Raw genomic sequence first — 21,591 nt, forward strand, 5'->3', positions numbered from 1 at the left:
CGGTGGGGAGGGGGCGGGGGGTGTCTCTTCACCGGAGGGCGTCGCCAGGAGGCCCCGCTCCGTGGGGTCCCGTGGGCCTTGCTGGCGCGCCCGGGGGCGCTCCGGACGGGCTCGCGGGTGTGGCGACCGCCCTTCGTCCTGGGGGACGGTTCCCTTCCCCCCGCCATCCCCCAGCGCGGTGGGCTCCGGGGACCCCCCCTGCGACCACCGGTCCCGCGGGGCTGGAACCGAGGCCTCGGTGCTGGGTGCGGGCTCGTCCTCAACTCTGAGCATCCCGCCCGCTGCGCTAGCCCGACGACTGCTTTTCCTTAGCGCTGGCCTTTAATTTCCTCGGCAAAGGTGTGGGGGGCTGGTGGTCCCGCGTGGGGCAGCCAGTGGCTGTGGGAAGGGAGCTGGTAGCTGCCTGCCAAAACCCTCCCCGGGGCTGGCAGGGCCGAAGTGTCACCCGTGGGTTGGAAGGGTGAGCACTGGGGAGGGCATCCCACCAGCAGGCATGGGGCCGGGAGCTGCTCCCAGGGCTGCTGCCGCGCTGTTGCCATGTCCCGAGTGGCACCGTGCTGGTGCTGGGATGCAGCAATTCACGTCCCCAAATGAAGGTGTCTCTCCTGGGCCCTGCTGGTTTTTTTCTCCAGCAGCTCTGGTCCTCTCCACCGAGGCCAACATGCCGCCCCTTGCCTGTGCGTCGCCTTGTTCCTCCTCAGTGGCATTGCTGGGCAGTGCCCTGCGGGTCCCTGTGCCCGCTGTTTCTCCTCTGTCCCATGGCAGAGGCCATTGGGGTGCAGAGCCGTTAGTGCCGCTCAGGGGCATGCTGTGGGTGTGGGGTTTGTTTGGTTTGGGTTTTTTTTCTTTCTTTCTTTCCAGGAAGCACTTAATGTTCTTGTATATCTGGCTCCCTTTGCCACTTGAGATTTGGCAAAAACGCCAACCAAGAGTGGTTCCTAAATGTCAAACAGGACAAAATGTTTTGAAACCCCTTTAGACCAAGGCTGAAATATCGGTGCTTTGTAGCCGGTGGCTTTCCGGGTCCGTGATGGCTCCAGGCACGTGCAGCCAGCAGCACTTGGCACACGGGCTGCAGCCGTATTTCCTAGGAGGTAGGGTTGCTGCTCTGAAACGCAGGCTGTTGTACCTTGGGAGTTGACCTCAGCGCTCCGGAGGCTTGAAGGCCTGGGAGCCAAGGAGAAAGCTCTCCTTGGCATGAGCCCCAGGTGCAGGTGAGGCTGGGTCCCCTCCAGGGGATGTGTGCTTCGAAATGTTTGGCTTTTCTATGTGTGTCATGGCTCTGGAAAGAGCAAGAAAGCTGGATTGTAGGATGTCCAAAGGAGGAGATGCTGATGGAAGGGGGCTTTGAGAAGTTCCTTTCTGCTCATAGAGGCGGAGGATGGCACATGTCTCTTGTACGTGAGCACAGGAGGGCTTGCCCAGGGGTTGCTGTATGAGTGCATGTGTGCTCTGCGTCTGACCTCGCTGGGGCTCCGAGGGAGCAGAGAGGTTGCTTGCGCAGGTCTTGGGGGATGATGTGCCCTCTCTGTGGGGTCCTGCAAGCCACCAGGAGTGGAAAGAATCAAAGACAAAACCAGGGAAGGATAGAAAGAAGAGCTGCCATCCTGCCTTTCTTCTGAGCACCTGCACCTGGTGCAGCGCCTCTGACCACTGCTGCATGCTGTCAATGAGGAGGAGGCTGCTCCCTGTGATGGTACCTCTGAGCTGTTTGTGAGGTCCCTTCCCTTTGAGCACTTCTCCCCCTGACCTTTGCCTGCCGCTATCACCAGCACTTGCATTTGGCAATTCCCCCTCCTCCTGCCCCACACAACAAAGCCTTGATATTCCTCCCCTGAAAATACAAAAACTCACGTGATTGCATTTTTCCAAGCTGGCCGCTCAAAGGGAAGTGACCGGGCTGCGCGATCGCTTTTAAAAGCCTCCAAGCTTTCCCTATGGCCATGCTCCCCTCCGCTCCCCTGGGCCTGCGGCACTTGCGCCCTGTGCAAGGAGGTGTCTGTACTTTAACCCCACAGCTGGCAGGTGTGTGGGGCCAGGGCGATAAGATGCCAGGCTGGAGGGGAAGGATGGAGCTGGGTGTAGTTTTTGCAGGTGGCTGGGCTGGAGCCTGTGGCTGAGCATCCCTGGGCTCTGCTAATGGCCTGGCAGAGCTGGCCTGGCCCTGAGCAGGCAGGTTTGCATGCCAGAGAGAGCAGGACATGGGCACAAGGCTTTATGCGTGCTCCGGGGTTGCTTTCCAATGCAGCTCCCCTCTCTGCCAGCACCTTTTCCCCTTGCACTGTCCCCTGGTGCCCAGAAATCAGCTGCAGACCCACGGTCTTGTTGGTTCCGCTGGTTATATTTGCAGGCGCACCACATGAGCATGTGCTGGTGCTGGGGATCCTGGGTGCAGGCAGGCAATCCCTGCCTGATTTTAATGGTGTGTGACCTGTGTGCGCTCAGGCGTGCAGGGCTGTATCTTGCTCCCAGCACTGAGCTCACCCTGTGGTGCAGGATCAGGCGCAGCTCCAGGGGCACCTGCACCCTGGGAAGGGAAGAGTGGCAGGAGGGTGGAGTGGTGTTTTTATCGAATTGCTGAGTGGGAATAGCAAAAGTCCTACCCCTCCTGGTGCATGGCGCAGCACTGCGGTGGCACTTGCGGTAAGAGGTGCCAGGTCACCTGTTGCATATTTTTCAGTCTTGGTAAGTGTGTCCTGAACATGTCTGGCACCCGTGTCCCGTGGGAATGCCAGGGAGGTGGGCATCAGCCATGGCTCACCTCCCCACTGTGCTGTGGACAAGCTTCCCGATGAGTTTTGACTATGTGGGAGATCTCCTTCCAGGATGCAGAGGCAAGATGGCTATGAGCCAGGGAGCAAAGGCGGGAGCACTGCTTGCTGGGGGTTATCCACTGGTAATTGTCTCAGAGGCTGCTCCAGCATGGAGATAAGGGGGGGCCGGTGGCAGCTGGGAGCATCCCATGCTTGCTCCCGGAGTAACCTTGCCTCCCCTGTGCTGGGAGGGAGGTGGCGGGTTTCCTTTTGGGGCTGGCTGCTCCTCTGGCCTGTGCCCTCCCCCAGTCATATCGAGCACAGGTTGGTGGCTTCTTGGGAGACCCATCCTAGGACGTGACTGTGTTTGCTCTCCGGGGGATAAAGCCAGAGCAGCCCCTGTGTCCTTCAGTTTGCTGCATCCAGCCTGGCTTGTGCTTCTTGTTGTGCCAGTGGGCTTTTCCCAGCCCCTCCAAGCAGTGTGGCCACTCCAGCAAAATTTGGAAAGTCCCTTTCCATGGAGCGTCCCAGCTGAGGCAGGGGTATTTGAGAGCCCTGCCCTTGGGTTGCATGCAGGGGACACAGTCGCTGGCATCACGGTGGCACCCAAAGGTTGCCCTCCCGACATCCTCGCCTTGATGCCAGTGGCGGCTAAACCTGCTTTTGCCCTTCTCTGCCTGCCCAGTCCCAGGCAGTGCATTCTCCACACTGGGCTTCTTGTGGAGAAGGGTGTCATGGGAGGGATGCGAGCCCGCGTGATGGGGAGCAGCGGTTCTTTTGGTGCAGGGTGTGCGGAGAGTCTGTGCCCCCAGTGGGGTTTGGGACAATTCGACTGGGGACAGAGGTTACAGCACCCAGCTCAGCAGCTTTCTGGGGGAAAGAGTCCTTCTATACCAAAGGGTTTACAGAGCAGCTGTACCTGCTTCTGACAGATGCTCCTCTGCGATATAAGAGCTCATGGGCATCCTGGGGCAGATGAGTAGCGCCACAGATGCTGTGGTCCACCCCAGTGTGGGGTAAGAGGTGTGGAGCAGTATGAAGCTCACCTCCCTCTGCCAGGAGCTCTGTAAAACCTCGATGCAGGTTGGCGAGTGCAAAAGTGCTGCTTTGGTGTCAGAATTCAGTTTTCTTATAAAATAAGCCTTGCCCACGCCTGGCTGCTTCTCTGTTTCCCTCTGCTAGCATGAAGGCAGGCAGGGGCTGTGGGTGCCCCTTGGCATGGGGCAGGCAGGGTCAGCGGGGGTCTGGTGACCTCCACATTAAGTGACTGAACCTGCCTGGCATGTGGCACCTCTTGATGTCCCATGGCAGGGGAAGGGGCCTTGTGTGGAGTTTCTGTGTGCCATTTGGCGGTTTTAGTGTGTATTACCTTTATTTTCAGTCTTTAAGTAAAAATGCGTCTTTGGCAGCTGGGTGCAGGAGGGGGATGCCCAGGAGGGTCTGGCTGCAGAGTGAAGAGATGTAGGGTCAGGAAATGCTGAGCTGCAGCTGCATAACCCCAGCCCCCTGTGCGTCTGCACCGAGAGTCGCCTCTCCCTTTGCACAGTGAGGGGCTGGCTCTCAAACGCAGCGTGCAGTGCGTTTCTTAGCAGTGTGTTATTCCCACTACCCCTGTGCGATACTGCTCTGCGGGCTAGGCAGCAGCCTGCATGATCCCCCACACTGCTGGGGCTCCACTCTGCAGTGAGCACTTGCCTCCACTGCTGAGCTCCAGTTCACACACAAAAAACCCAAACCATATCTGAACTGCTGGGTTGTGGATGAGGCTTTCTAGGCAAGTCTTGCAGTAGAGGTGAGACTGGTCTCCTCTCGCCGGGAAGCAGGGATATAACTGCAGGGTGTGCCCAGGGGACAAAATCAAGGGTACCTGGTGAGAACTGCCGGGGTGGGCTGTGGCCGTGCCGGCAGCTTCCCTGGTGCCACGGTGCCACAGTTGCTCACCACCCCTCAAACCTTCCCCGGTTGGCCCTGGGTAAGCAGGGCCGGTGCCTCCACCCTCTGCTTGCCGGCCCGACCTTTACACCCAGCTGAAGGTCGGGCTGGCGCGGCAGCAGGCGCCGGGGTGGCGGCTGCTCCCGTCCAGCTGCCTGGCAGGGAGGTGGCAGTGGCGGCGGCTTTTGGAGGGTCCCCCAGCTGCTCCTGCGGGTGTCTGCCACTGGAGGTAGGAGTAAAAGGCGAATTCCTCCTCCCCACTCCCCTTCTGTGGGCAGGAGCCGTGCTTTTTCCTCCCCCTTCTCCACGCCTGCTGGGGAGAGGGGCTCCGCTGCCTGCAGAGCGGTGGGTGGGGACCCCCCCCCATGGCTGCAGGGGTGCCTTGCTGCTCCAGCCGGTGGCTGACGGTCTCCTGGAGGGGCTCACTCTCTGCACATTTTGAACTGCTCTGTAGGTCCGCGGCTTGTTGCCCTGCCCAGCTGTTCCCTTGCTGAGCTGCAGCTTAGTAGCAGTGGAGGTCTCAACAGCCCTTGCCCAAGCTGCCTGTGCAGGGGTTTGGGAGCAGCTAAGTGCCCTGCCTGCTCCAGATGCCTGCTGGACTCCTGCAGGGTGCTGCAGCCTCTTTGGTTTCATCCTCCCTCATGTGTAGGGATGGACAGCCTCATGGGCAAGATGCCCCACAGACGGGCTGTCATTGCCTCTCTCAGTACTTAACAGTTGGGCCCGGCTTGGTGCGGGGCGGGGGCGGGGGTGGCTTGGCAGCAGCTCCTGCCTGCACTGACCACCTCTCTCCCTGCAGAGTACAGCCGCTTCGAGTCAAAGATCCACGACCTGAGAGAGCAGATGATGAACAGCAGCATGAGCTCCGGCTCCGGCTCCCTCCGGACAAGCGAGAAGAGATCTCTCTATGTCCGGTAAGGCTCAGCCTCCCCTGCTGCCCCCTTGCTCCAGGCAGCTGGAGGTGAGTGGGATGGGTATATCCCCACAGGGCGGGATGCAGCGTGGGACGGTTCAGCCTGGGCCGTGTAGCACCTCTGTGGATGGGTGTTTTGGAGGCCAGGGAAGCGAGTGTGCTAGATGCATCATGAAGCCCAGAGGGCACAGCAGGGAGAGTGGTGCTTTTGCACTGGTTCGCCGGGGCTGGGTGCTCTGCACTTGAGTGTGTCTTTCAAGGGCTGTTCCGCTTGAGAAAGTATTGGTGTCTCTGCAGAGCCCTGGTTGACTGCTGGCCAGACCGACCCACTGGGGACCACTGGGAAACAGGGAAATGCGGGCACCCAGTGCTGCTTCTGCCCCAGACAGCTCAAGGCAGCATTCAGGATGCTCTCCTCGAACCACTCCCTGTAACAGGCTTCTCCCTGTCTCCTCCCGCCATTGCTCTGGCAGGATCTGGCTGGAGGGGAGATGAGCTCTTAGGAGGATTATGACTCTGAGCCCTCGATGCACTTTTGGTTCAGAGCCAGGCACGGGGCAGGCAGGGGTTAAGCAGCCATGCAGCTCTAACTGCTTCGAGTCCTGTGCCACCAGGGCAGCCCCTGCTTACTGCCTGCCACAGTGTGAGTGGGGTGACAGCTAATGAGTAATTTTAACTTGGTAATTAAAATAATCCTGTAAGTCCTCGCCCTGCACAGCCTGTTGCAGGTGGGGCCTGGCAGGAGCAGGGGATGCTTCTCCTTCCCTGTGGGAAGGATGACAAGGACCAAGGCTGCATCAGCCTCAGCCTGCATCTCCTACTGCATGTCTGCTCCATGCGGAGAGGCTTCAGGCTGTTGCTGGACCTGGTGCAAGCCCGACCTTGCAGGAAGGGAGAGCTGCAGCTCTGGGTTCCTGCAATTCACGCCTTACTGTGAGGCTCTGCAGGCATCTTGCTTGATGTAGCACCTCGGGGCTGTGTGCTGGGGGTGTGCAACAAGCTGGGCACTGTGTTGATTAAACATCTACTTGCTAGTCCTGCCCTCACTCCTCTGCTGTCCCATGGACACCCTCATGGGTAGAGCAGGGTTTAGGCTGAGTCCAGCTTGAGTTGAGCCTGTGAGTCTCCTGTTCTCTGCCTGAATAGGTGCTGCACCTATCGGGGCATGCCTGCGAGCCAGAGAGCTCCCCGCTGCCCCCAGGCTGCTTGTAGCATCTCTCATCTCTTGCTGCATCCCTCCACGTGGCTTTGGTGGCCTCTGCGGCGCTGTGTCCCCTCACATGCAACCAGGTGGCTTCAGATGGGAGCTGGGCAGTGCCTTGCTGAGAGGGTGATCCCAGGGCAGAGCTTTTCCCCAGCATGGCCCTTCCCGACCCTCTGTGGCTCTGGTGGCCGCACACCTGCAAACGTGCTTGTGAGAGCTGCCGGGCATCTGGGCTGCCCCAGCCCTTCTGGGCGGGGTAGTTTCGAGCACAGTTTACCCGAAACCAGCTCAACTGCTGCACTGTGGACAGGACATCAATTACAGGACTTGCTACCCAACTGCTTGAGTCAGCCCTGTGAGGCTGTGTTGCACCCTGCATGCAGTCTATAGGGCCAGAACCGGGCACCCGAGTGCCTGCCGGAGCCAATCTGGGGGTGTTTTGGAGCTGCGGCTGCGCAGCATGGGCAGGAGCGAGGCAGGTTTGCGCGCTGCTTTCTGCCTGCCTCCGCTGCCGCAGGGCAAAGTCCGCCGGCACTGGGGCTGTGACGGGTGGGGATGGGGGTCAGGCAGGCGTTGTGCCTGGGTGCTGGGAGGAGGCCGTGCCGAGTCCCTGGCACTGCTCCCCTGCCCTCCAGCCAAACCATCTGCTCTCCTGGCTGCCCGTGCCCGTGTGCTGCAAGCTGGCCCAGGGGCAGAGCAGAGTGACTGTGTTGCCGTGTGGCCCCTGCACGCTGTGCACCCCGGAGAGCACCCAGCCACGGTGGGCCCTGGGTGCCGACACAGCCAGGGTCTGGTCTCCAGGAGCATCGCGTCTTGGGGAAGCAAATGCCTCCCGCCTCTGCTTTGCAGGTGTCCGGCCCTTGCACAAATCTTGCTGTGCCTAACCTGGGATGCCAGTGGCTGCTGCGGGAGGAGGCAGGGAGCTGTGGGGCCAGGGCTGCTCTGCAGGGCAGGGTGCAGGGTGTGGGCAGGGCGCCCTGCAGCCTGCCTCAGTTAGGGAACCGGCCTGACCAGTTCCCTGGGGCCTTGGCTTGTGCATTGCTCCCGACGGCGCTGGCCTCGCAGGGGCCTGCTGGCCACACGCAGCCTTATCTTTTGGCCAGGAGCTGCCTGTGAGGGTTGCTTTCCTCTAGCCAAAACACCCTGTGGTGCTCTGCTGCCAGCTCCAGCGTGCCGGGGGCCACGCTTGGGTGCAGAGGGACTGAGCACGAGCGCTGCCCCATCCCCGAGCAAGCTGGGAAAGGGGGAGCAACCTGGTAGCTGGAAGTACCTGGATGCATAGGGCTGCATCAGGTCTCATCCCAAAGAGCCCTCCCTGAGCCACGGGGCAGCCCCTCTTCTCCTCCTCCCCATTTGAGACCAGCTGCCTTGACCCAGTTCCAAGTGACCTGAAAGGTTTCATCGCCCGGTGCTCCCCTGGAAGAGCTGGAGCAGGGACTTGGCTGAAGAAGTGCCTTCCCACCCCTGCTACTTCACAGGGACCTGCTGTGTGGTCCCTTGGCCCTGCCATTTGCACCGTGTGCTTTCAGACCCCCTTAGGAGTTCCCGCAGTGGAAGGGGGTAATGATGGGGCAGAGGGTGTCTCTCCTGGTTGAGGAAGACTCATTAGTGCCAGGATTAAACCAGCAGCCAGCGAGTGTTTGTGGTGCCTGGGCTCATGTCAGGCTGGGGTGTGAGCGGGGCCGATGTCCCAGGAGCAAACACAGGGGTTGTGCCGCTGGCAGTGGTGCTTTTAGTGACTGTTCCCTTGGTTTGGTTTGTTGCAAAGTGGATATACCAAAGCAGACATGGTTTGAGATCTGACATTAGTAGAAGGAGTTGCACATGAAGCCACTGAAAGCAGCTTGTGGGTACAGGCTGCAATGCTGTGTGTGATAAAGTGTGCGCAGGAAGGATATTAGCACTCCTAGTTTAAAAAAAAAAAATCTTTTCTGTAGCTGGTTAGTTTAATATTGAAGATAATTTTAAACTAAATAAACTGTTCTTGGGAAGTATTTAGGAGTCTGAAAAGGATCAGTTGTAGAAGCAGATGCATTCTCATGGGTATTGCAGATGCAATACCCTCAGATGCATTCCTAATTCACAGGCTCTGGACTAACATACCCCTGTACATAAATAAAGTGCGTGCTCAGTGTCCCATGGTCTCTGCCTGTGCAACCAATCACCAGTAGTGGAGTCTGATGGAACCTGTCCCGCTCCTTGGCCTCACAGCCACTGGGGAGGGATGGTGGGGAGTAGCCCTGCACCCCAGCTCCCCACTGCCCTCCTGTACACTGCTGCTTTCTTGAGGCTGCATGAGCTCCACCTGTTCGCTAACCACAGCCGCCTTCAATGTGTCTGTGGTTCACGTGTCTCTCGCAGCTAAGGTCAAGAGCGAGTTGTTTTGGTCCAGCACTGTTATTCCTGCGTTGTATGCTTCAGGGCTTGTGCTGAGCTTGCCAGTGGGACAGGTGTGCTGGTGGCTGCACGGTGCCACTCACCTCATCAGGAGGCTTCCCCAAAGCTTGGGCTTAAATCCTTTAAGGTATGAAGGTGGCAGTGCTGCAGGAGGTTGGCAGTGCTGCTGTTCTTGCTGCCTGGCCGTGCTCAGGGAAGGCATCACTCCTCTCTCTGCTCCTCTGCAGAGCCCTGTTTGACTATGACCGGACCCGGGACAGTTGCTTGCCCAGCCAGGGGCTCAGCTTCTCCTATGGGGACATCCTACATGTTATCAACGCCTCCGACGATGAGTGGTGGCAAGCCAGGCTTGTCACACCCCACGGCGAGAGTGAGCAGATCGGGGTCATACCCAGCAAGAAAAGGTGAGTGTCCATCAGCAGGAGCTGTCACACGTGGTGCCTCCTGGAGCTCCCCAGCCTCCGCAAGCCCTGCAGCTCAGAGTGGGATCTCCCTGTGGTCCCAGCCCACCAGCTCCTCTGTGGCTCTGCAGCATGAAGGGCAACCTGGTTGCAAGCTGGGGCTGTGTGTGGGTCTCCTTGGGGAGATGTTCTTCAAAGCTGGGTGAGACTCCAGGTGAGGAGAGGAGCACTTGGCCCCTCTGTGGTTCCTGTGGGGATGGAAAGCTAGTGTTAGCCAGCCTGGGGCTCCAAGTGAGAGCAGAGTCATAGCAGTGACTGCAGGCTGCTCCCTGTGTCCTCTGACAGCCTGCCCAGCTCTGTGAGCCAGGTCCCATGAGATGGGAAGTCACAGGGAGCAGAGGAGCTGGCTGCCACTGGGCTGGCTCTGCAGACCTGAAGGCAATCTCTGTCCTCCATCCCACCCCTCCCAGGAAGGCTGGCTTGTCCCCCCTCCTGTTCCTGCAGACACTGGCTTTGGCCAGACCCTGGGCAGGTGGCTCCACCTCCATCCCTCTCTGGGAAAGAGCTGCCCTCTGCCAATGGGGCCACCACCCAAGGGTGCACGGAGCCACATGGGTAGCATGGAGGGTGCACGCATGGGACTAGCTGCTCTTTCTCCCCTTTAACTTCTGATCAGGGTGGAAAAGAAGGAGAGAGCGCGGTTGAAAACAGTGAAGTTCCACGCCAGGACTGGCATGATTGAGTCCAACAGGGTAAGTGCTGAGCTGGGGCTCAGCGGGGTGCCCGGAGCCAGTAGCTAGCGGGGGCAGGATGAATCCCAGCAGCCAGAGCTGCCAGTGGGGCAGCTGGAGCAATGCCAAAGCAAAGAACAGTGTGACTGGACCTGCCCCAGGCCTGGATCTGCTCAGCATGTATCCTCTGTGACTGTGCAAGGGGAGAGCAGAGGTGCCTGGGATGGTGCGAAAGTGCTGGGGAAGAACCCCTGGTTGGAGTGGTGGGGAAGCAGAGTGGCTGGGAGTGGACTGCAGGCAGCTTCTGCAGGTGAAGGCAGCTGCCCTCACCCCTTGTGCGGAGCACTTAGCAAGCGGACAAGGAAAGGACCTCTACCCCTGCAGAGCTGCTCATTGCCCTGTCAGCTTCCCAACATCCCTACCACATTTTTCTCCATGCTTAATTTTTTTCCTGCATTACAGTTTTCATGTAATCTCCATGATTTCATTTGAGGGTAACTGCCCTGACACAGCTCCTCATTGCCTCTTCATTTTAATTTTTCCCACATGTTTTTTCTGTCCTCCCTTCCATCTCCATGTTCTTCAGTCGATCAAAACGAAACGTAAAAAGAGTTTCCGCCTCTCTCGAAAGTTTCCATTTTACAAGAGCAAAGAGAACCTGGCCCAGGAGAGCAGCGGACAGGAACGTAAGTAGCAGCTGGCCAGAGGGGGCAAGCGTGCGACCCTCAGGTCCCCTGCCTTGGGGGGAGAGATTTGGCACGTTTCCGTAGACAGGGGTCCTGGCATCTGCCTGTGTTTGGGTCTGTGCTCCACAGTCGTGCCAGCAGCTAGGGAGAAACCAGAGCTTGAAACGAAAGCAACGGCTGCGGGCTGGCGCTCTCTTTCTCTCTCATGTTCAATGTCTTCATCCTTTCATCCAACTTTACACCTGCCTGACCTCCTGTTCTGTCTCCCCCTGCTCTCTACCCTCTGCTGCGGGCTTTGCTCCCTCCCTCTGCCTGCCAAGGGCTGCTCCCCTCCAAGCGAGGGGCTGGCCACCTCCTGCAGAGCTTCTCCTGTCCCCATGAGGGCTGACAGGCTGGGGAGGTCCCAGCTGTCCTCCCCATCTGCCCCAGAAGTGACTCGCAGCTATGTATTCCCGGCGGAGAGCCCTTCCTGTGGGTTAAACCCTGTGGGCATGGGGGAGCCATGCCCTCACTGGTGGAAGAGCTGCCCACCCACGACTGAGGCACATCTTTGGTAGCTGGCTGCAGACTGGGAGGTCCCCAGCTCTCACCTGGCCGCGCCCTGGGGCTCCCAGTAAAGGCAGGGCATTCAGCTTGTTGCCCCAAATCCTGATGTGGGCAGCACTGGAGCTGCTCGCCAAACCCAGCCCCTTCTCCTTCCAGGTGCTAAATTGTATCCACTCCTTCAGCAAGCGTCCAGACAGATAGCCGCAGTCCTCGCACCTTGGGGAGGAGGAGGTGGGAAGGCAGAGCAGTGTCTCTGCCCCAGTGCCAGCACAGCAAGCGCATCCCCTCCCCTCCGGTCGCTGTCCTGGGCATGATGCAGAGGCAGGAGGTTGATGCTGGGCTGCTCCAGGGGTTGCCCACATCCCTCTGCTGCCCATGCCAGGCTGGCGCTGGCTTCCAGTGAGCTTAGCAGCCAGCACAAGCCTCTGGCCTGCAGTGAAGGTTAAATCTGTGTGTCTGGGTATCTCTTGTGCCTGGATGTGGCTGGGCTCCAATCAGCTCCATGCTGGAGCTGGGGGCTCACTGCGACGCTGCTCTCGGCCAGTCCTGCAGCGGAGTGACGTATGGCATGGGGATGGGGCAGGCAACGCTCTTTGCCAGCCCGTGTCGCAGACCTGCACCCAGCTCCCTCCCTGTGCTCTGCCACTGTCCATCCCAGCTTGCAGTGGCGGGTCCTTCCCCCATGTTTCCACAGCCCATGCAAGCACTGGGGCATGGGCAGCTAACACATGCAGGTGGGGAAAAATGTGCCCCCCTGCTGCGTGTTAAGAGGACTGGCTGTGCTGCGTTTGCCCCCAGAGCGACCGGGCTGTTCCAGGGGAGCGCAGAGCCACTGTGCCCTGCCAGTACAGCCCATGAGGCATCACGGAGAAACACCTCAGCCCCGCTTGCCAGCAGCTTGGGGCTTCAACCACTCAGTGCCAGCAGACACTGCTGTGGTCGCCCTGCTGTCCCCAGACCCAGGGTGGCCTTTGGGGGCTCTTTGACAGAGAGGATGAGCTTGGTGGGGGGGTCCAGTCACACAAGGTGAGATGTTGGCAGTGGGCTGATGGCATCAGCTCTGAAAACATTTAACCTCACTTGCAGTTGCAGCTCTGGGCCGTTCTGCACTCCTATCACTAATGCTGGTCTGGCTCTGTCTCCCCCATCCCTCTGACTGCCCTCTCCCGCGCTCTCTTCTCTCCCCCTCTCCCTCTTCTCGCTGTCTGTGAAATCAGGACTTCCCTGGGTTAAGTGACGATTATTATGGAGCAAAGAACCTGAGTAAGTCAAATTTCAATGCACATTGTTCACTTTCCGTCGCTGGCATGCCTGGTGGTGCCGGGGGAACAGCCGGGCTCCGGCCGGGGCAGCTGCGCTTCTCTGGGTGCGGGGAAGGAGGAGCCCCACGGGTGCTGCTCCTCTGCCGGGGAATGTCATGTCTGCCGGCGGAGGCTGCTGGGCTTGAGGAGGTGCTGCTGCTGCACGTGGGAGGGAATGGCGGAGTTTGCTTGGGGATGTTGGTCATGCCCTAAGTGCACCTAGCTGAGGGCTGCCCACCGCACCTGGGGTGAGCTGTACCTCCTCATCCTCCTCTCCCTCCTGCTCCTAGCTGAGCTGGCTGCTGGTTTAGTGCTCAGAGACTTGGAGCCACTGCCAGTGTGGGTGGGAGGTGGCCATGACCATGATGGGTCTGCTCTGAGTGGGGTGGGTGGCAGTGTTTTGAAGTGTTGCCACCTTCTTCTGGGGCACCATGTACCCAGAGCTGCAAAACAATGATCACAGGAGCCCCTCAGCCCTCCCAGCTGGGTGTGAGACCTCTGCCAAGCTCCGCAGCCCCCTGACCGGTGCAGAGCCCGACTGGGTGCAGGCAGCAGCTGCCAGCAAGCCTCTGTGGGGCGGTTGCAGCACTGGGATCAGCCTGAGCAAACAAAGCCCCAAACTCTGTCCCATCCTGTCACTGTCTTGTCTCTGTGAGTCTGACCCCTATCCCTAGAGGCAGGGTCCCCCATCCCAGTGCCGGCATTGAGCCGTGCCCTCCCCTGTCCCCCATGTGCATGCTGCACCCGTCCCTCCCACCAGCACCCTCCTCCCCATGCACTCCATCTTCACACCCTCGGCCTGGGAAGCCCAGCACCTGCACGTCTGCCCATGCTTGCCAGGCAGCCCCCTCCTGGCACCCCTGCCTTCCCCAGAGTAGCCAAGCATCCCCCTGCACGTCCTTGGTTTCCCAGCAAAGGGCGAGAGATGCTGCCCTGCCCATGCAACACAGGCTCGTCCCAGCAGGTGCTGGGCCGTGGGTTTTTTGGGAGGCTGGTGCTACCCTGCCCTGGGTCAGTAGCGCTGGGTGACAGCTGGGCTGCCCCTGTGCCTTCCACCCGTGCCCCTTCTGAAGGGGGTCTCTCTGGTTGCTTTGCAGAGGGCGTGACATCAAACACCAGTGACAGCGAGAGCAGTTCCAGTAAGTGTGCGTCTCGCCTGCTCTCCCGCCCCTGTGCATATGTGCATGTGTGTGCATGTTTTGGCACTTCCATCTTGTCTTGTCCTGGTGGTGGTTCTGTTCAGAGGTTGGTCCTTTCTGCTGGTGACACCAAGATGCTGCTGCTCCCCCCTCGGGGCCTGGGGGAGCAGGGCCTGGGGGGCAGGAGCAAGCCTGCCTGCTTCCCTGCTCTGTCCTAGCTGCAGGGCTCTGCTCCAAGGCTAGGTTGTGGGTTCCCAGTCCATGGTGGTCCCCCATCCTGAGTACCTGCTGCAGGAAGCAGTGGGCCAAGGCCCGGTCTGTAGCATAGGTGGCTCTTGAAGCCCAAGCCTGTACAAGAACATGTGGGTCCAGCTGCAGCAAATGCTCCCTTTATCCCCAGCGGGGCCTCTAAATATCTGCAGCACATCCGCTGTCCACCCTGCAGGGAGGACAGTGCGTCCCAGTGGGCCCTGAGCCTGCAGCAGCAGGGAGGGAAAGAGGAGGCTTGACCCAGAGCTGGGACATGAATAATTAATGATGTGGATCAAGGGCTGGTAACTGTATGCCTGTCATGCTCTGTGTCAGCTGGCAGAGTGACGGGGGCAGCCTGGAGGTGTCTCCAGGGCTGCAGGAGGCTGGCAGGGGCAGGAGCTAGCTCCTCGCGAGTGCAGAGGGGCTGGGAAGCTGCTGCGAGCGCTCACCTGCCTCTCCCTGGCTCTGTTGCAGAAGGACAAGAGGACACCATCCTGTCGTATGAGCCGGTGACGCGGCAAGAAAGTAAGTCCTGGCACTGAGCTGGTCTGTGCCCACTCCAGTGTGGGCACCTGTGTCCTTGGCACAGCCAAGGTGACCGGTGCGACCTCCTCCCCTTCTCTGCCGTACCAGCATGACGCTGGGTGAACACAAGTGGAGTTTCTTGTCTGTTGCGTGCAGCAGGGGAGCTAGGTGTGCATGCCGCCTTGTGGGGCTTTCCCTGGCCTTGGTCACCCCTTTTTAATCAACAGAAAAGACTTGTGACCTGGTGTGCAAGACCAAGGGAGAGAGCCAGAGCTAAAACCAAGCTAGGCTTTAGTTCCTAGCTGAGGACAGCATTATTCCTCCCTGCCTCTGGCCAGGTCCCTGATGCAGAGCAACCCCTGCCCCAGCCCTCAGCATTTAACCCTGCTTGATGCTCAATCCTTGCAGACCCTTTCACAGGCTGAATAGTCCCAGCCTTGGTGGTGTCCCCTTGCCAGAAGCTGGATCAGACTCTTAGGCTTCTGTCACTCCCCCAGCTTTGTGGCATCCTTGCCAAGCTGTCCTGGTTGTCTGGCTCCTGACCTGAGCAAGGGAGCATCTTTGCTGATCCGTGACTCCGGAGACCTGCAGCACCTTCCCCGGGTCTGTGCAGATGGTTTGGGTCAGATGGGAAGGAGATGTCAACTGTTACCAGGAAGAGAGAAAGTCATGTGGAGGAGGCACCTTTGGGTGCCCATGTGAGCAGGAGCACCCACTGCCAGCAGGACAAGGGCAGTCTGATGCCAAAAGTGGCAGTAGGGTCAGCTGCCCACAACACAGACGGGGCCTCAGGTTGTGCCTCTTGTTCGCAGTTCACTATGCGAGGCCAGTGATCATCCTGGGGCCAACGAAGGACCGAATTAATGACGACCTCATCTCCGAATTCCCACACAAGTTTGGTTCCTGCGTGCCCCGTAAGTCCCAGCTGGCACTCGATGCCTTTGCTGGAGGAAGGGGAAAGTGGCGGCTCTGCTACTTGCAGGGTCTAGCCCATGGCGTGGGGACACGGCTGGGAGCACGGGTGGGTTTTCTCCCTCCCAGGAGGTTTGGCATACAGCGCTCTGGGTTGGCTCATGATGCCCGCTCTCCTCCAGACACTACCAGGCCTCGGCGTGAGAACGAGGTGGACGGACAAGACTACCACTTCGTCGTATCCCGTGAACAGATGGAGAAAGACATCCAGGACAACAAGTTCATAGAAGCTGGGCAGTTCAATGACAATCTCTATGGGACCAGCATTCAGTCAGTGCGGGCAGTGGCAGAGAGGGTGAGTGTCAGGTGGCATTCCTCGGACTGGGACACATCCAGCCCAAACCTGGACGCATTCAGCAGTTCCCCTCCTCTCCCTGTGTTGTTAACGAAGGGCTGTAACCACGCTAAGCAAGTGTGGCACAAGCCTCTCCTCCCTCCAAAGTCCTGCCAAGCCATGTGGCTGCTTTTCTCAGCCATGTTACTCCACCTCAGTGTCGTACCTGTCATCCAAACTCCACCCAGAAGCCTGGCACTGGTGGCAGCAGCCTCGTGCTCAGGAGCTCTCAGGGCAAAGGTGCCCAGCTGCCCTCTGCAAAGCAGTGGCGTTTCCTCCGCAGGAGTACTGGAGTGTACCGATGGCTTGTAAATTGTTTCACATGTTCAGAGAAAGATTCAGTCCCTTTACATTGCTGCTGTCCTCCCCTAAGCAGGCAGGAACATAAGGCCTCTGGGAGTTGGCTTGTGTCTCAGGACTGCTGTTTCAGCTCTGTGGCTCCTCTCTTTTGTAAGCGCATCTGTATGAGCAAGCTGTTTTCTTCACAGAGTAGACTGTGTGGGTAGGTCTGATCCCGATCATCTCCTTTCCAGGGGAAACACTGCATACTGGATGTGTCTGGCAATGCTATCAAGAGGTTGCAACAAGCACAACTTTATCCCATTGCCATTTTCATCAAACCAAAATCCATTGAAGCTCTCATGTAAGTGCAATGCCATGTTCTGTGCCTCTCCAGGGTGAGCAGCTCTGGCATGTTTGGGGTTTTTATGTGTGCTGCCTCTGCTTTTTAGAAAGCAGCAGAGGTTGCTGCAGGTGCTGAAGTCCCTTGTTAAGAGAAGGTGGGCCCATTGCTGTCTCAGTAGTGTCCTTCCATGTCTAATGCCATGGTGCATCCAGGTTCCATGGATTGCTCTGGCTTACAGCCCTTCATTCACCCCAAAGAGGATTATCCATGGGAAATCTAAAAATGCTCCCAAATGTGCCTGATGTAACCTGCTCACCTGGGCCCTGAGTCCAGCCAGAAGAGCTGCTGACAGCCTGTAGCAGTGGATCACAGCTGTATGGTGGCTGAGCCTGGGGAGCAGGGAGGAGATGTCTCCTGTGTGCCTAAGGCGGACCTTCTGCTTGTAGCTCAGATGGACTCTGAGATCAGAAGAGACTCTGCTGGCACTGAGGGGACTGGGAAAACCCCTTCTCAAGCCAGAAGGGGTCGAATTGCTTAATTTGAGTGTTGTATAAAGATGAGGGAACCTAGGTAAGGAGGGTGGTGAAAGACTCTGGAAAAGCAGGGAGGATTCTGCAGTGGTCTTGCAAATTCAGAGGATTGTCTGGATTTGAGTCCACTTCTGTGCTATGGTGAAGAAGGTGGGGATGGTGATGGGAAGAACTGTTGGGAGTTGAGATGAAGTACCAAGGCAGCAAAGAGCATGTGGGGAAGGGTCCTGCCTTTGAGAGCCTGGTCCTGCACAGCTTCCATTCCTGGTATGTAGAGGCTTCCCAGGCACCCTGGCTCCATGGGCTATTTTTGCTTCTGCTCATTGCTAAGAAAAAGAGTTAAGTTTCTATTTTTTGTACATGGCAGGGAGATGAACCGGAGACAGACATACGAACAGGCCAACAAGGTCTTTGACAAAGCCATGAAACTCGAGCAAGAGTTTGGAGAGTATTTTACAGGTGAGTGTCCTGAGCAGGCTTGTATCTGATTTATTTTATTTTTCTCACTGGCAGCTATAACCTCTCTGCCAGCACTGTCTTACTGCAGGGTCATGGGAAAATGTCCAGCTTCATCAAAGCAAAGAAGAAATGGCACTTTGCCAGCAGGGCTCTGCAAAGGGACTGCTTCAAGATCAGTAGATAAGAGTAAACCAGCTCTAGAGAAGGAGACAAGCTGTCAGGCAGGATTTTCAGAGTTTGTGAAAGGTTATTGCCAACTTTAATAATAATAAAAAAAAGAAAAAATCCCCAGGCAGGGGAAGCACAGCATAGATTCAGGGTGCTACAAGGCTACAGGAAATAAAACTCCCTGCATGGGGGAAAGGGGAGCATTTTCAAAAAGAGAAAAGAGTAATTTTAAAGAGGAATGATAAAAAATTAGTGACCTAAATGGTGGAGACTGTCCTGAGTTATTACAAAACATCTCCCAAAAAAAGACTGGAAGTTTGGCTGGCTTCCTAAGTAGTCTTTGCTGAAGAGCCAGTCAGGGGCTGCCTGGCACTTTGTGCCTGCAGAGATGAACTGCTCATGACACAGGCATCCTTGTGCATTAAGGAACTAATGTTTGTAACATGATTAAGTCTGGAAAATCATGGGCACGTGAAGAGGCAGAGAAGCTGTCTCTAACTTTCCTCTAACTTTAGAAGAAAGTTGAGGATTGACAATCCTGCCAAACCCCATATTACCCACCTAACAGCTATTGGGAAAAATCCCAAGCAGAACATTTTCCAAAAATGGACCTCAGCTGAGCAAATGTACGGGTACAAACAGGGTAGAAGCTTTCCCCAGTCCTCCTGTCCCAGGCAGCAGTTCCAGAGCTGCCAGTTGCTCTTCCAGGAAGAGCGCAAAGGAAGTGCATGCCACGGTTTTGCCAGACCCTCGGCATGCCATTGTGTACTTGGACGGTGAATTTGAAGTTGACCTGGGGAAGGAATGCTCTTGGCTAAAACCCATTGTCGAAAGAAGTGGGCAATGGGCAGAGGGATGGTCACTGTAGCACGTTCTGTGCCAGGAGCTTACAATGAGGGAACAGAGATGCTGGAGGATGGTACTGGCTGGGCTACAGAGGCAGGCTGAATTTCCAGAAAGCTTTGGCCCTCCATGTGCATCTTCCCCCGGCAATGTAGGAAGCACAGTGAAGTGCTTCGTGTTGTGTCCGTACTAAGCAGCGAGACTGTCACTTGTCTTCGGGCAAGAGTTACTGCTGGGAGTGACAGCCATAAGCTGGCCTTCTCCAGCCTGACAGTGCTGCGATTCCCACTCCGCAGCAGAGGAAGCAATAAACACAAGGAGCCCTCAGCAGCCAACCAGAGGGGATGGACAAATCCGGCACCTTGGGGTGTGTGCTCAGTGCACACTGGCTAATCTCTGAGGCCCTCCCATTCACCGCGGCGGAGTAGCTGCGGTGCCAGGGCCAGCTGCCCACAGCCTCAGCGTGGTGGCGTGACACAGTTTGCAAAGCTGATTAGCAGCCCATTGTGGAGAACCTGGCCGGCACTTCACACGCCTGAGGAGCTCTGCCAGCTCGGGATCAGCTCTTGCTAATCTCCTTGGACACACTGGGTTAACCCTCTGTGTCATCATGTGCCTGTAACAGCTCCTTTGACACAGGTTGTCTCGTTCGTTAATTGTTGGCCATGCCACACTGGACCCTTTGGTGCAGAGTGAAGGCCTTTCCCATAGCTTGTGGTGACGAAGGCACAGCATTGCCTGATGCTCAGGGTCTTGCTTGTTCTCTCCTCTTCCAGCCATCGTACAAGGAGACTCTCTTGAAGAGATTTACAGCAAAATCAAACAGATCATTGAGGACCAGTCCGGGCACTACATCTGGGTCCCGTCCCCAGAGAAACTCTGAAGATGTCCCCCACCTGCTTCCCTGTGAGCAGAAGATCTCCGAAGTCCCACCCCACCCAAGCCCTCTGCCCCAAGGGGGAGGGATATGAAAACTATTCCTGCCCCCTTTTTTAGATCGTCGCAAAATTGAGTTTTCTAGTCCTGTTTCTTTTGTTGGGATGAACTCATCTCATTCATCACGTGACTGTTCCCACCATTCCTGCATGGACCTTCCCACTGCTCCATTAGAGACAGATGAGAACCCATTCAAGGTCGTTTTTTATTATTATTATTATTATTATTATTATATTATTATTATTATTATTATTAACTAAACTGAGAATCAAGATGGGAGGAGGTGGCTAAGGACTAACATAAGAAACAAGTGAAACAATGGACTCTGAGCACGTGAGCTAGTATCAGAGCTCCAGGGGCATTTTTCCAAGTGTGACTGTCTAGCAGCTCTGAACTGTATGACAGAAAGGCAGTAGAAAGCATTTTATTTATCTGTATATGTAATTTATATATAATATAGAGAGAGATATTATATATATATTATATATATATATGTGCATGTGGACTAGGAAACCTGAGGGACCTCTCTCAAAAGGTATTGTATTATTGCAAGGATCTTTCAGTTTCTCTGTCCCAACCGCTGGGCGTAGGGAGTCCACTTGGGCAAGAAGAGCTCAAAACGGTACCAGGTGCTTCGGAAGCGTCTCCTGTTGGGGCCAGCCTCCTGCCAGCTGCCCCAGGCTTATGAGGCAGAGCAGAGACTGGTACACTGCCTGTGCAGAAGGGACCAGAGGTCCAGAGTTAACACAGCAAGGAGCAGCAGCTGATCTGAGTGAGGCTGGGAGACAGACTGAGCAGGAGGCTGCAGAACAAGAGAATGGATGATACTACATATTAAATTGCACATTGTTTTACACACCACCTTATGTGTTTGCATGAGAGGTTTCCTTTTGGTTCTATTTTTTTAAGCTGATTTTAAACCAAAACCATATTGTGTTGGTGTGTTGGCTTTTTTTTTTTTCATTATTCCATTTTTCTCTTGTTAATAATGAACTGAATGGGTATAAAATCCAGTTTTTTAACTTATTTTTTAAGCTGGCTCTATTGTAAATAGAATCTAGAATCTAGATCTGCAGTGTTTAGTTAGGAAATACTCCACTGGTCACATGGAACAAATGTATTTGCTGACCTGTGTTGCTGTGGAAAACTTGGGACATTGGGCTGGCCCGGTACCTGTGGGTGCAGGTGAAACGACCCATTTTAGCTTGTGGCAGCACGCTCGCGTTCCTTTCTGCGTTAGCCACTGGCAGAAAAAGCCCCACGCTGTGCCTTGGATGGACACTCACACTTTTCCAAATCAGTAACAGAATTGAAGAACTTCCTCCCTCTTCCCTGCTCCATGCCAAATTCCTGGCTCTGCTGCATGCAGGTGGTGGTGGTAGCCTTCCCAGTGGAAGGGCCATCCTTCCAGCACAGCAGGGACATCGCTTGCTGCTCTGGGAGCTGGGGCTTGGCAGGTTAATGGGCAGTCGCCTCGCCTGGTTCTGTCTCTGACATCTCTGCATAAATCCTCTTTCTGAAATCGGGCTCTGCTCCCTCTCTCAAGGTCACCTTAGAAAAGCAAATTGGGTGCCCTGTGCTTGCAGGTCTGTGGGGTGGGGGGATGCAGAGTTGCACCCATCTGCTGTGCACTGGGACTTTTCAAGTGAGGCAACCGTTGGTGCTGAGACAGTTGGCCCTAAGCCGAGAAATGTCTTTGAGGACACTTTGGCTTCCACACGTGAATGGGGCTCCATCATGGGAACAGAGCCGTGTGTGAAGCTGGGGGAAAACTTGCACAGCCTTTGAGAAGGAGCTATGTTGCTGGGTACTCATAATACAGGTAGCAGAGCGCTCCCACCTTACAAAGAATTGGTGAATGCTGTTTCTCGGACACAGTGCCAAGCACCAGAAGAAAGGAGGTCACCATACGAGCACGAGCAGGTAAGTCTTGGCCCATTCTCT

The 21,591-nt window shown here is 56.7% G+C and overlaps 1 protein-coding gene across 3 annotated transcripts in view; it reads left to right on the forward strand.

The window, feature by feature from the left end:
* Positions 1-19,870, forward strand: part of DLG3 (discs, large homolog 3 (Drosophila)) — a 52,178-nt gene extending 32,308 nt beyond the window's left edge. For all 3 annotated transcript variants that reach the window (XM_010565278.1, XM_010565279.1, XM_010565280.1), the window contains 10 exons: positions 5,485-5,599; positions 9,427-9,603; positions 10,277-10,352; positions 12,781-12,826; positions 14,730-14,780; positions 15,593-15,694; positions 15,875-16,047; positions 16,620-16,729; positions 17,609-17,700; positions 19,488-19,870. In XM_010565278.1, coding sequence (XP_010563580.1) covers positions 5,485-5,599; positions 9,427-9,603; positions 10,277-10,352; positions 12,781-12,826; positions 14,730-14,780; positions 15,593-15,694; positions 15,875-16,047; positions 16,620-16,729; positions 17,609-17,700; positions 19,488-19,594 — 1,049 coding nt within the window. In that variant the 3' untranslated portion in view covers positions 19,595-19,870. The remainder of the gene's footprint in view (positions 1-5,484; positions 5,600-9,426; positions 9,604-10,276; positions 10,353-12,780; positions 12,827-14,729; positions 14,781-15,592; positions 15,695-15,874; positions 16,048-16,619; positions 16,730-17,608; positions 17,701-19,487) is intronic.
* Positions 19,871-21,591: the final 1,721 nt, after the last annotated feature.

This window comes from Haliaeetus leucocephalus, unplaced genomic scaffold, assembly GCF_000737465.1.
Source record: "Haliaeetus leucocephalus isolate CR32 unplaced genomic scaffold, Haliaeetus_leucocephalus-4.0 Scaffold189, whole genome shotgun sequence".
NCBI classification, from domain to species: Eukaryota; Metazoa; Chordata; class Aves; order Accipitriformes; family Accipitridae; genus Haliaeetus; species Haliaeetus leucocephalus.